Source organism: Trichechus manatus, unplaced genomic scaffold (genome assembly GCF_000243295.1).
Source record: "Trichechus manatus latirostris isolate Lorelei unplaced genomic scaffold, TriManLat1.0 scaffold00079, whole genome shotgun sequence".
NCBI lineage: Eukaryota > Metazoa > Chordata > Mammalia > Sirenia > Trichechidae > Trichechus > Trichechus manatus.
In genome coordinates this window covers 535281-549271 of record NW_004444015.1, presented here as the reverse complement: position 1 = coordinate 549271, position 13991 = coordinate 535281, and the positions used below count along the sequence as shown (strand labels likewise).

Sequence of the window (13991 nt, the reverse complement as noted above, 5' to 3'; positions counted from 1 at the left end):
CGAACTGTGGTGGCTTATGTGTTGCTGTGATACTGGAAGCTTTGCCACTGGTAAAGGACTAAGGTGCACTTGACCCAAGCTGTGATATTTTCATTCACCTCATATGCATGTGAAAGCTGGACAATGAATAATGAAGTCCGAAGAAGAACTGATGCCTCTGAATTGTGATGTTGGTGAAGAATATTGAATATATGATGGGCTGCCAGAAGAATGAACAAGTCTGTCTTGGAAGAAATACACCCAGAGGGCTCCTTGGAAGCAAGGATGGCGAGACTTCATCTCACGTACTTTGAACATGTTATCAGGAGGGACCAGGCCCTGGAGAAGGACATCATGCTTGGTAAAGTAGAGGGTCAGTGAAAAAGAGGAAGACCTTCAGTGAGATGAATTGACATGGTGGCTGCAACAGTGGGCTCAAACTAACAACAATTCTGAGGATGGCGCAGGACCAGGCAGTGTTTAGTGTATATAAGGTCACTGTGAATCAGAACCAACTCAATGGCACCTAACAACAACATGGAATGTGTGGCTAATTGCCTGCATGAACAGCTACGTCCTTTACCATGAGATCAGAACTGGATGGTGCCTGGCTACCAATACTGAACATTTTCATCAAAGATTCCATAGAGCAATCCTGATCAAAAGGGGGAAAACGGAAGAACAGAATTTCAAATTCTCATCGACTGTAGACTTTCTGGAGCCATAGAGGGTGGATGAACCCCTGAAACTACTGCCCTGAGATAATCTTTAAGCCTTGAACGAAAAATATTCCCTGAAGTCATCTTAAAACCAAGCAATTATTTAGCTTAACTAGTGAAAAATATCTACCTTAACCATTGTACTCTAAAGAACTGTCTATATGGGATCAAATTGACAACAGCAACTGGAAAGATTAGATAGCAACCTTAGGAGGCAGTGAGTTTCTGTTAATGAGGGACGAACAACTCAGAAAAGGAGGATGAGAATGATTGCACAACTTGAAGAATGTAACCAATGTCGCTAAATTGTACATGTAGAAGACGTTGAATTGGTGTATGTTTTGCTGTGTATATTCTCAACAACAACAACAAAATAAATAAAATTTAGAAAAAAAAACACTTTGAGAGCATCACCGTTTTTTGAAATGCAATAATTTACAAAACTTTAATATGTAAAGGAGATTAAAGCAGAACAGCTCAGATGGAAGCTAAGGATAGGGAGCTCCAATGCCTCTGGCCCCAGGGACTACCACAGTCCCACGGAGCCCTGCCAAACCGAACTTGGAAACTCCTCGCTGGTGTGGAGAAATCCAGCTTAGTGGCAGAGGACTGTCCTGCCATTAACAGATACAGGGGACCAGCTGGGTCCAGTTAGCTATTTAGTTTTAGAGACATTTGAGGTGCTAATGGATCATCTAGGTAACTTTCTAGAGGTTGTCACTGCAGGTGTGGAGCTTAGGAGAGAGACTAAGATGGAGGTTTCCATTTATGAGTTACCTTCATTTGGCTGAAGCTGTGCCAACACGTACAGGATTGGTACATCTTGTCAAGAACTAAGAACGTTGAGGAGAGAACCTTGGGGGATACCGCCCTTAGGGAGATACCAACTTATGAGAGCAGAGGGGGGAAAGGTACCATGGAAAGCGTGGTCAGACGTAGAGGGGTCAGGAGAGTCCCACAGATGCCAAGGGCAGGGAGGGTTGCCAGGCGTGAGAGGGCAGGGTCTGCCATGGGAGCACGGCAGGTGGTCTTGTGACACAGCACTATCACAGGAACAGAATTACACATCTTACCACCTACTTTCTCCACTGGGTCCCAGCCTCTCTATGACAATGACAGTTCAGAGGGAGACCGTTCTGATTTTTGACCTGGTTGAAATGAGACTTCACAGTCCCAAGACTTTAAAATGAGGAGGCATACTCATGTGGTATTCATTTAACCAGAAATTGGTCAAGTGTCTCATATGAACAAAAGGCCTTCTTCAGCCTCTGGCCCGGGGTGCTGACTATGGCAGGACAATGCTTGGTTTGCTGGTATTTTACTGGACTGGATCTAATATTTTGCAGAGCGACCAGTGGACTCTACTTACCCTAGAGATAGTTTCTGGGCTGGTTGCCCTATCAAAAATGTTCACATCAGGGTCAGACTCTATTCAGTCTATATTTCTCTCTCTCTCTCTCTCTCTCTCCATCTTATCGCTCCCTGTCTCCATCCTCCTCTTTCCTTCTCTTTCTTCCTCTCTCCTCCTCTCCCTATCCTCCCCTCCCTTTCCCCTTCCCTGCTCTCCCCTCTCACTTTTTCTACTGTATTTGGACCTTTACAAATAGCCTTCCTAATGGCATGATGGGGGCCATGTAATCACAGCACCTAATTAGCTCAGTTTTTGGTGTCATCCTAGAACAAAAGCTGGTGATTCACAGAGCCCCCACAATATGTCAGGGCCACCTATTTCCCCTCAAGCCGTGTGCATTGTTTCCTTTCCTCCTGCCTTGTTCCCAGTGTGCTGGACATTCAGAGAATTTATGAAAAGATGTTCTCAAGAGCTGGACCTAATGGAAGCTATTTGTCCTCCTTTTTCCCAGGAGGGAGACACTCCAAAAAAGGCAGCCTCTGCCACCGTCACTGTCACCAACACTGCTATCACCACTGCCACTGTCACTGCTACTGCCATTGTCACTGCCACTGTCACAGCCACCACCACGGCCACAGCCACCACCACAACCACTACCACCACCATTTCCACCATCACCTCTACCATCACTACTGGCCTCATGGATAGCAGTCACCTGGAGATGACGTCCTGGGCGGCCCTGCCCCTTCTGTCCAGCAGCAGCACCAATGTTCGGAGACCCAAGCTCACTTTTGATGACTCGTATGTTGTCCCCAGATTCTCATGGACACAATTTGGGACGCTGAATGGGGGGGGTGGGGGCTGTATGGCATTTCTGGTTCCATGCGGGTGTCACCTGGAATAGGACTTCAGCACCATATCCTATAACCTTAAATATATACCCTCCCCCACCCCACCCCCCACATATCTCTGTCCCCACCCAGAAATGGCTTCGCCCATGTTTAGTTGTGCAGCTTTGTTGCTGTTTCCAAAGGCAGGTGCTTAATTCCAGGTTACTTTGTCCTCCTTTCTTATCCGTGTTCTCAGATGCAAATGCGTACCAACAAATAGATACACATCTAGGTTTCGTTTGCTCTCTTTGGACAACTGTAATGGTGGGGGGTGGAGGATGGGATTATTTATCCTAATAAGCCATTATGCACTTCAGATTGCATTTACTGGATTATTTCAAGGTTGGTTACAACATGAATGACAGCATTCACTGCCTTTTCCAAGGCATTGTATAGGAATAGATTTGTAGCAAAAAATAATTTTGCTTTGACTCTTCAGTCTTTTAATCAAAAGGTGAAAAGTATCAACACTGGTTTCTGAAAGAGTGTGATTTGTTTGTTTAGGGTCCACAATGCTGATTATTACATGCAGGAGGCTAAGAAGCTGAAGCACAAAGCTGATGCCCTGGTAGGTTCCCTTCCTCTCGTGGCTTTGCTCCCATTAAGGTATTATGCTTTGAAGGAAAACAAAGAAGGCACTTTACAAGCCAGTCCAACATTTGGTAGCCCAGCCCCAGCCTGCTTTGCAGCCCGTTGCTGCTCTTGCCAGAGGGAGAATGGTGCTGATTAGGTCCAAAGTCACTTGTTTTCCCAGTGTTTCTCCCCTTGCCCCAAATTCAGAAGCAAAATGGCATATACCATTATCTTTAAAGTGAATTTCAAGTGACTTTTGACACTCCTCCTGGAGTGAGGGAGCTGTAATCGGGTTCCGCAAACCAGCAGAACTGGTTAACTGGCCTCAAAAATTGGCTCTGGGAAACTCAGATCTGTCCCAAGACCTCAGCTCCTTGTTGCATTTGATTTCATGTTTCCAGAGGGAGGTCCACAGTCAGGCTGGGACCCCGAGCAGAGAAAAGAAGGGCTTCCATGCAGGTTTCCCAAGACACTTTGCCCAGCTGCTTCCAAGTGTTTTGACCACCTAGGCCAGCACATTGGGTGTTTGACTTGACTGATCCTCCTAACAGTGGGTCTCAACCTGAACACACATTACAATCACTCAGGGACCTTTAGAAAGACCCCTGATGCCCAGGTCTCACCCCCGGCAAATGAAATCAGAATTTCTGGGATCGGGATCCAGACATGGGTGTTAAAACTCCCCAGGTGATTCCAACATGCAGCCAAGATTGAGAGCCAATAGCCGAGAGAATGTTCTGAATTCAGGCTCCTCACCTTTGACTAAACCCCAACACAATTACAGGTGTCAGTTTTACTCATTGTATTCAAAAAAATTGAAAAAAGCATCCTCCATCAAGCATTGCCGCCAGGACATAGCTGTCACGTGGCGTTTGACACAGGGAGGCCTCTACTGGAATGCCACAATAGTCTTTGCACTTGTACTAGTGTGAGACCAACAGCAACTGCCCATGGCCCTTGCCTCTGCTGCTTCCCTATTGTCTGTCATCCTCCCTGTGATCCCAACTGCCTGGATATGTCAGCAGCTGACCCTTCTATGGTATGAATTTTCCCTTGGAAACAATCATCTCCTGCTCCTGTACACAGAAATGACAAGGCAGGCTGGGTGCCAGCTCCCAGAGGTGCTGGGAAGACTGTGCCTGTGACCATCGTATGAGTGGTGAGACCTTTGAAAGGCACTGGGTGGCAGTACTGCTGACTGAAAGACCAAAGGTTTTCTCTAAAAGTCCTCCACTTCACAGCACTGCCTAAGGGCTCTGGAGTTTGCCCAGTGTCAAAATCAGAGCAAGAGAGTACGTAGATGTTCATTTGGCCAGCTGTTCCATGAGCTCATGGAGATTGGGATGCCCATCTGAGGCCATTTAGGTGAAATGTTTGAAGAACTGAGAAAATCAGAGATACATACATGGGTTCAAGAATCAACATCACTCTCTACCTTCTGGGGTTGTGTTTATGTGTCCCGCAAAATCACTCTTGGTGTAATCCATTTAGAACATGCATTCTCAATGGGGGAGATAGCACCCTCATGAGGGCAAAAATTGGTTCTTGGGAAGAGGCTGAAAAAAATCTTAGATATTGAAATGGCTTATGACCCTCCAAAGAGCCACAGTGCATAAAGAGATATTTAGTATGTGTTTGCTATTAAAATTTCATGGATTTGGGTGGAAAAAATGTCTAAAAATGTTCCGGGGCGGGGGGTGATTATGAATGAAAAGTTGAGAAACACTCATTTAGAGGAATGACATTTTTGCTCAGCCTATGTCTACACCAGAGCTGGAAGCATCCTTGTATTATAGTTCAACCACCTCTTTTTACGGGTGGTGTTAAAAATAATCAAAACACAAAGTATATAGGGTTTATTCAAGCCGTTACTCTGTATGCATACAGGTAGGCCATTTTGTTAAAAAAAAAAAAAGGCTCAATGCAGGTGAGTTACAATGAGGCTTTTAAGGAGAAGAGGAGGAAGCCAAATAAAAATCAACCACTGGTAAGAGCTACAGCTGCTAACCAAAAGGTCTGCAGTTTGAATCCACCAGCCACATTTTGGAAACCCTGTGGGGCAGTTCTACCCTGTCCTGTAGGGTCACTATGAGTCAGAATCAACTCGATGGCAATGGGTTTGGTTTTTTCAGTCTCAACGTGATTGATTGAATCATAGCCCCCTTTCTGAGATCAGCTGACATCAGATTAGTAGGTGGTTTCTGTGGCTCCCATTCATTTGGCCAAATCCTTGGGTGTAGTCTCGAGGTTTTAAATACATAAAGGTAGGGAATTCCAAGGGTCATCTCTAAGGAATCAAGGGAAACGACCTCAACTTAAATTCTTTGCACAAGATAAACTTTAAATGGATTTATGATTATCACAGTTGTCTTATCCCAGAGGGGGTTTGGGATTTTGTGAGTACCACGTCTCCACATTATTTCTTTTTATCTGTTCTTGGGTGCCTTTCACATTGGCCAGGGACCTTTGTGAATGTTCCTATACACTCAGGAATCTGTCAATTCCTGTTCCTCAGTTTCTCTCCTTTAACAGTGTAGAAACTGAGGCTCAGAGAGGAGGAGTGACTTGGCCATTAATTTAATTGACTTGGCAACATGGCCTTGTCAATTTTTCTCTTAGGTCTTCGTTTCCTTTTTTGGAAAAGGAAGGGCTTGACTAGATGATCTTTAAGGATCCTTCCAGCTATGGTTTATGAATTCAGTTTCCCTTTTTGGAAAAGGAGGGGTTTAGGTTCGATGATCTTTAAGGATTCTTCCAGCTATGGGTTAATGAATGAAAAATCTCCTCCAAAAATCAGGATGTAAAGATTAGTTTCCAAATGGGAGAGCCAGTCAAAGCCTGATGTACCTAAGGAAATGATCTTTGGAGGCAAGAGAGAAGGGAGATCATTTCATTTGCATATACACATAGGTTTTCAGGAAATCACTTTGAACTGGGTAGACACCGATATTTTCCCACAGCTGCTTACAGAAAGGAAATCACAGATTTCCTGCAGTACATAAAAGCTGAAGAACATTTATTGTAAAGAGAGTCATTACAACAAGAGATTGTGCAGGACCCGTAACTCATCATTTTATAGTTGCACTTAATCCTTTGCTAGAGACAGCTACTCTGCCATTTTGAGAATTGAAGCCTTCACAGTTGCATAAAAAATATTTTGATAAAAGGTGTACAAGAAAATTAAAATAGCTAAATCTGCATTATATTGGTTCTTTTGCATAACATACCATATTAGTGGAATTCTTACATCCATCCAGCTATCAAAAATTGAAAATGTTAAATACTGTTATAAAATACTCACTATAAAAGTGTCATATATAATATTCATTACACATAAAAAAGAAATCAGTCTGTCTAAGTCAGTTCAGTCATGACCATTATCAGAGCTAAAACCTTTTGCAATAAAATTTTACTAAACTAAAATATTTAGTGGTGCTCTATTTTTTGGCTTTTTGACACACTATTTCAGACCATCATTTACAATGAAAGTGATGCGATTATTGTCAACAGTCATAGGACAGCTTCTCATTTTTCATGACAATAGCATCAATTTGTTAAACTCTTCTCCCGGAAGCAGGGTTGATGTGCTTACAAAGAGTTCGAGAGTCGAGACTGTATGTGTTCATTGTCCATGAGGCTTAGAAAACGCGGAGCTTAATTGCAAGCTCTGTCTGTAGGAAACCACAATGACTGGTCAGGTTAGTAAACTTCATGAATAGAAACTTGTCAACTTTGGATTCTAGTCCACCAAAATGGTACTGATAACAAGAACGACAGTAATACCACAAAGCACCCCTGATACCTTGACTGCGGGTTTTCTCTTCTCAGCCTTGGCACTACTGACGTTCGGGCCAGATCATTCTTTCTGGTGGGGCTATCCTGTGCATTGTAGGATGTTTAGTAGCATCCTTGGCCTCCACCCACTAGATGCCAGTAACGCGTCCCCCCCTAGTGGTGGCAACCCAAAAACCTCCAGACATTGCCAAATGTTCCCTGGGGAACAAACTGTTTCTCTGTTGAGAACCACTCCTCCCTCTATAAGGAGGAGAAGAGGGAGCATCATGCTGATAAGTCATCTTCCTCTTTCAGTTTGAGAAATTCGGCAAAGCCGTCAATTACGCTGACGCAGCCCTCTCCTTCACCGAATGTGGCAACGCAATGGAGCGCGATCCCCTGGAAGCGAAGTCTCCCTACACCATGTACTCCGAGACTGTGGAGCTGCTCAGGTTAATGGCCTTTCTGCAATCATCTTCCTAAGCTCATTTCAGTCATAATTAAAACCTGCTATGTTTTCAAAAATATCATTTCAACATATTAATGATTTGTCCAACGCATCTTCTTCTTAGGAGTCATAATTAGTTCTTGCCATTTTCTTAAAGTCAGTGGAAAATTTATCATTAATGGACACTGCTTTTATAAATTATCCCCTTCAGAGGTTATAATGTGAGTGTTATAATTTGCAGTATTCATAGAATTAAAATTGAAAACAGAGTGGGTGGAAGTGAAGTATAGAAATTTCACCGTTTGGCATTGACACTTGTCTTTTCAAAGGTGCAGTTTTATAATTTAAAAAAAAAAAGTGGTGCTATCCGGGTTCCTATTATAAACCACGTTTTCTAGGAATTTCTTTCTCAGTTATTAAAAAAGGAGGGGGCACTGTTCCAACTCAGAGTCGATGTTTAAGGCCACAGGTGTGGAGTCGACTTCCTGTGTATCTGGAATTTGAGGGAAACAGAAACGGGCAGGGGGAGGGGTGCAGGGATAGAGATGGGAGGATGAGAGCAGGACAGGGTATATTAGCTGCATGGCTTATTGATTTCATTTACATTTTAAATGAAATTTTCTGGCCTGTTGGTCTTGGTGGAGAATCTGTGGGTAATGAAAAATTCCTAGAAGAGGAAGAAGGTGAAGGAGAAGAAGAAATAATAGCCATTCTGGTGTTTCCCAGTAATCTGCAGAGATTTGTAAAATCATTTAACCCACCTTTAAATAGTGGGTAAGTGCCGTCTTTCACTGGGCGGACAAAATCACTGCTTTTGACTGAGTGAGCACTTCTTTACCTAAAAGCCCCTTATGGCCTCCTCACCCTCTGGGTCTATTAATCGATAATGCCAGGTCTGCTTTATACTCTACTGCTTGTACCGGCATAAATCTATGAATCTGGAGATAATAATACTGGAACCTTCAGACAGACATTGGGCAAATTTAGCATACCATATTTTTAGGCAAATAATGCACACCTTCCACGTTTATTTGCCAACCGTGCCCTCCCTCCGTAAGGTATTTTCATAAGGGCCACTACGCCAATTTTTTTTACATGTTACTTTTAAAAAAAAAAAAAAAAACTGGCATAGTAGCGCTTATGGAAATATCTCACGGGGAGGAGGGAGGATGTGATTGGCAAGCAAAGGCGCACGTTGTTTGCATAAAAATGCAGTATATATTTTCCGAAAACATCAAAAGAATGGGAATTATTAAAACAAAAACAAAATAAAAAACTATTTTCACATAGGTTCAGAAGATTCAGGTAAATCCACAAAAAGAGGGAAGTGATAAGGGAAAGCCCAGCCCTGGCTTCTAGGCCAGTCACCTATGTGTCACTTAGTGCTGCTCTGAGAAGTGAGCCCCAGAGAAGAGTGCAAAGCCTTTCTCCCTGACTTCCTTCATTTGCTGTGGAAGCTACCACCACCATTCTGTATTTCTTAAGGCAAGATAGATTTTTCAGTGTCTATTCAAGCTGACGTGCAATTTTCAGAGAAGAAGGTGAAAGATGAAAATTCTGGCAAAAATCATAAGGATTCAAAACTGAGGGGAGACATTAGGGAACAAGCGGAAGAAAATTCATCCTCTCTAATCATCCAAAAATACAAATTAAAAGAAGGCACTTTTTTAAATTAAGAAGAAAATTTTAAGATGTTAATACCCAGTGTTAGGACAAAAAAAAAAAAAAAGAATGGAGTAAACGAGGCCTGTCCTACGCTTGTGATAGGCATACAAACTGTTCATTGTAAAACGGGGGCAGTTTGGCATTGTGTAGGAAAAGTATACAAATATGCATTCGTATCTTTTGATCCGGTAATTCAGCTTCTAGAAATTTGAATTTCCTCTACTTGAAAAAAATAATTGAAAAAGTAGAGCAAGCTATCTGTTCGGTGTTCACTATGGCATTATATATAATAGAAAACAATTATAAGCAAGTCAAATAATCAATAATAGAAGAGTAATTCATTACATCGTAGTACACTCAACCGAATCCTTTGCAGCCATTGAAATGTGACAATTATATGCAATTATGTCCTTGAGAAACGTGTGTAGGCATCTGGACCAAACTGGAGGGCAAATGAGATCCTAGCTGTCATAACCAAAAAACCAAGCCCGTTGCCGACGAGTCAATCCCGACTCATGGCGACTCAACGTTTTACAGAGCAGAACTGCTCGCTTGGGTTTTCTTAGCTGTAATCTTTATGGAAGCAGATTGCCAGGCCTTACTTTTGTGGAGCCACTGCAAGATTATGGGTGTTTTCCCTCCCCTTATTTTTTTCTATCTCATGAATTTTATTTGATGAAAGTATATACTCTTAAAAATATAAAAGCAAGAAACCAAATTTCATTTTCTAGGAAAAATGCAATTATGACATCATTTATTTCTATTAGAAAGCACTTGTTTTCCCTTAATTGTTTGCAGAAAAACTTCTTTTTTTCTAAGCATGATTTTCTTTTCATTATATGACATTTTCCTCCCCATAGGGGGTACATCAATGGAATTTGGTAGAAGTCGAAAGAGAATTTGTGGACATTCACTTTAAAGTCAATATTTTGAAACTTTCAGTTTTGAGGTAATGGTAGGTTCACATGCAGTTGTAGGGAATAATACAGAGGGATCCCCGTATACCCTTCACCCAGTCTCCCCCAATGGTACCGTCTTACCTAACTGTAGTGCAACATCATAACCAGGACACTGACCTGGAGACAATCCACTGACTCATTCAGATTTCCCCAGCTTTACATGCACTTGTGTGTGTGTCCCCTCTCTCTAATTTTTATTTTATTTTATGTTTTAAATTTTCTGTAAAGTGTATATAATTCTTTTTAATGAGAGAAATTTCACTTGGGAATAAAATGAGTGAAAGCCACTAGGTCTTCTGGTCCATTTAAGCAATGGAAGCTGCACTATCCAGTCCCTGTGAATGCGGCTGCAATTAGAGGATGACTGTAATAGGAACATAGTTTTCAGTAGTGCAATATCATGTTGAAGAGAGTTTTATTACTCTCACCCAGACAGCATGCTGGCAACAGAGAAAGTGCCCCATATTCTTCGTTCAAGTAATTATAGTTCCTTGGAGCCTTGGGAATACGCGATAGAAATGTATTTGTGAAAACAAGCGGGCCATCACAATGACTTGACATTTCAGTGATCCAGCTGTCAAAGAAAGTTAGATTTATTACATAATAAAAATCCCTTTGCTTAATATTGCAACAACAGAAGGGACTCACATCAAGGGCACAGGTCCTTTTGTTTGAAAATGTTCGCTCAACAGCACTGGAGCCCTAAGGAGGACAGCAGAGCTGTAGGATGCTGAGGAGACCTAGTCTTGGGTGGTGAGCCCTGGCGGGCTCTAGGGGAGGGGCTGCTGGAAGTCAGGAGGCCACAGTGCCAGCCCAACGTCCTTGCGGGCTCTCCGTCACCGTCTCATAAATGAGGAGTCCAGGCTGCTTGTACACTTTCAACTTCCTTATGCAACACTGAATCCCATTACTTATTCTACCGCAAGTACCTGTGAAATTGCATTAAAGCTCAGACAATGATTTTATACAATGAATTGATTTTCAAGAGCCTAAACGCCCAGAATGGAATGTGCTCAGTTAGAAGGGGAAAAAAAAATGGAAAATACTCAACCTTTATCACCCCAGTGTGAAACAGTAACAATTAAAGAGAACGGAAAGATAAACTATACAAGCGCATAAATTAAGGGTGCTTAGACCTTAAAGTGCTGTGAAATCCACCTTTCTTCTATGAAAACAAAGCTGCTTTCTATAGGAATATATTTGAAACCTGAGCCATTAGAACAGACCTTTTCACTGGGTGATTGAGGTCTCCCCATGCTCATGTCAGGCATAGTTGTATATTATTTACCTCATCTGTCATAAACTGAACTGAGACTGACATTTTTGTCCACCTCTCATTGAAAACCAATAATGTTGTTTAGCTAGAGCGTTCTAGAAACAGGATTTTGCAAGCATTTATACACACACAAAATAATAATCCCACAGCATTGTCACAGGACTGAATTCCACATGTCACCTAAGTCTTATTGTGGCACAGTCTTAATCATTATTTTGTGTTTTCAGGAAAGCATATTTTTGTCCACGTGCTCTTAGTCTTCCCACCCAGAGCAAATTTGGGCCTAACTCATTCAGGTGATCAAAATGCAAATGAGTTTGGGAATTTCTGAAGGATAATACAAATTCTCACTTTAGCTTTTGCTTTCTCTTCAAAGGTACGCGATGAGGCTGAAGAACTTTGCCAGCCCCTTGGCTTCAGATGGGGACAAAAAGCTAGCAGTATTATGGTGAGTCCCATGGAGGAAATAGCTGAAATGTGGCAGAAGGATTTGAAAACTCCAACTCAAGCTGCTTACCCCAGATCAGTATTTCTGTTTTCCATTAAACTATTAAAGGATAGTTAATGGGTTTCTTCAGTCGTTGACTAAACATGTACCCTTCTAATTTAGACCCTTCTCAAGGTGGGATTGTTAATGCTTCCCTTTCCCTGTTTAAATATTTTTTAGATACGTATGTTCCCCAATCTATCTAATCTTAGGAGAGTCACTGCAAAATATGTATTAGCATTTTTTGGTATAGTTTATAGGTTTCATTAAGCACTGGCATTAACATAATCCCTTCCTCATCGCCACAGCTACCGCTGTTTATCACTGCTCTACTTGAGAATGTTCAAACTGAAGAAGGACCATGCTATGAAGTACTCCAGATCACTGATGGAGTATTTTAAGGTAATCCTTATTTTGTGGAATTGAGAGGTAGAGGGTGAATAAAATCACTAATGAGAAGTGGTAGACATGTTACAAAATGTCAATTGACGAAATGCATAGAGACCAAAGCTTTTTAGTGGTGACCAGCGGTAGGTGGGAGGGGGAAACGAGCTATTGCTTAAGAGGCACTTAGTTTCTGTTAAGAGTGATGGGAAAATTTGGAAATGGATAATGCTGATGATTGCATAACATGGTGAATGAAATTAATGTCTCTGAATTGTACACACAGAAATGGTTGAAATGGCAACGGCATTTTACTACAATTATAAAAAATACTTTTACAGCCCAGTCTGTAGGTCTGGGCTGGGGCCTGAGAAGTTGCATTTCTAACAAGTCCTCAGGTGCCAGTGAGGCTGCTGGTCTTGTGATCACACTGGAGAGCCACTGCTCCAGCATCTGTCCTCCTCAGCCTATCCTGCATAGCTTTCAGAGCATGGCAAAAGGCCAAACAAGTGTTATATCACTCACTCATCTGGGAGTGCCTGGAGTTGCCTGGAGGTTCCATCCTGGAGTCTGCACAACACAACTCTGTGCCTCCAGAGAAGTGTTACATTCTCACTTGACTTGTCCTGAACACCAGGGTTTGCAAAGTGGGCTGAGCCAGAACCCAAGAAGCCTGGGAAGAAGCTTAAGCTGGGCCATGACTGCCAAGAAGCAGGCCCGAGTCAGGCTCAGTGGCACAGGTGTGGTGAGCCAACATGGCAAGGCCATTATAATTAGCTGATCACTGTCCTGCTGTAGCGGTGCTGAGCGTCAGGTTTCCCTCTGCTCCGAAAGTGTGTGGCCACAGAGATGCAAGAGGCCCAAGTCCATCGGAGGAAAGAAGAAGGGTTAGAATTCCATTGCTTCATCGCTACGACAGGACAGTAACCAGCTGTAATCAGTGAGGATTCACCCATACAAGCAAACAAAAACTGCTGCTGGCTCCAGGCACATCCCTGAGATATAGACATTTCAGCCCCCACCCCCACCCCAGGTCCTGGCACATCCCTGAGATATAGAAACTTCAGCCACCAACCCCATTCCAGGGATGAAAAACCCATTGCCATGGAGTCAATTACAACTCACAGCGATCCTACAGGACAGAGTAGGACTACCCCACAGGGTTTCTAAGGCTGTAAATCTTCATGGAAGCAGACTGCCACATCATTCTGCCATAGAGAAACTGGTGGATTCAAACCACCGACCTTTACAGTTGGCAGCTGAGTGCTTTGACCACTGCACCACCAGCGCTCCTTCCATCCCAAGAAAAAAGTTTTGCAACTTGAGCTAAAGGTGAAAAGCTTTCCTGTGCTCTGAAGAGCTTGTTTTGCAGAATAAATTTCAGATGAGGATAATTAAACCACTTCTTGGAGAACCGAGTCTGATTTCACTGGGCCTTTTCCTAGATAAGATCTTTCATCAAGTGACTTTCATGGTCCTGATTGGA

General features: G+C 42.6%; 1 protein-coding gene across 1 annotated transcript in view; it reads left to right on the top strand.

Moving 5' to 3' along the window:
- Nucleotides 1-13991, top strand: part of AFF2 (ALF transcription elongation factor 2) — a 543144-nt gene that overhangs the window by 516949 nt on the left and 12204 nt on the right. The window contains exons 14-18 of the mRNA XM_023735455.1: nt 2561-2850; nt 3444-3507; nt 7602-7738; nt 12011-12082; nt 12430-12523. Coding sequence (XP_023591223.1) covers nt 2561-2850; nt 3444-3507; nt 7602-7738; nt 12011-12082; nt 12430-12523 — 657 coding nt within the window. The remainder of the gene's footprint in view (nt 1-2560; nt 2851-3443; nt 3508-7601; nt 7739-12010; nt 12083-12429; nt 12524-13991) is intronic.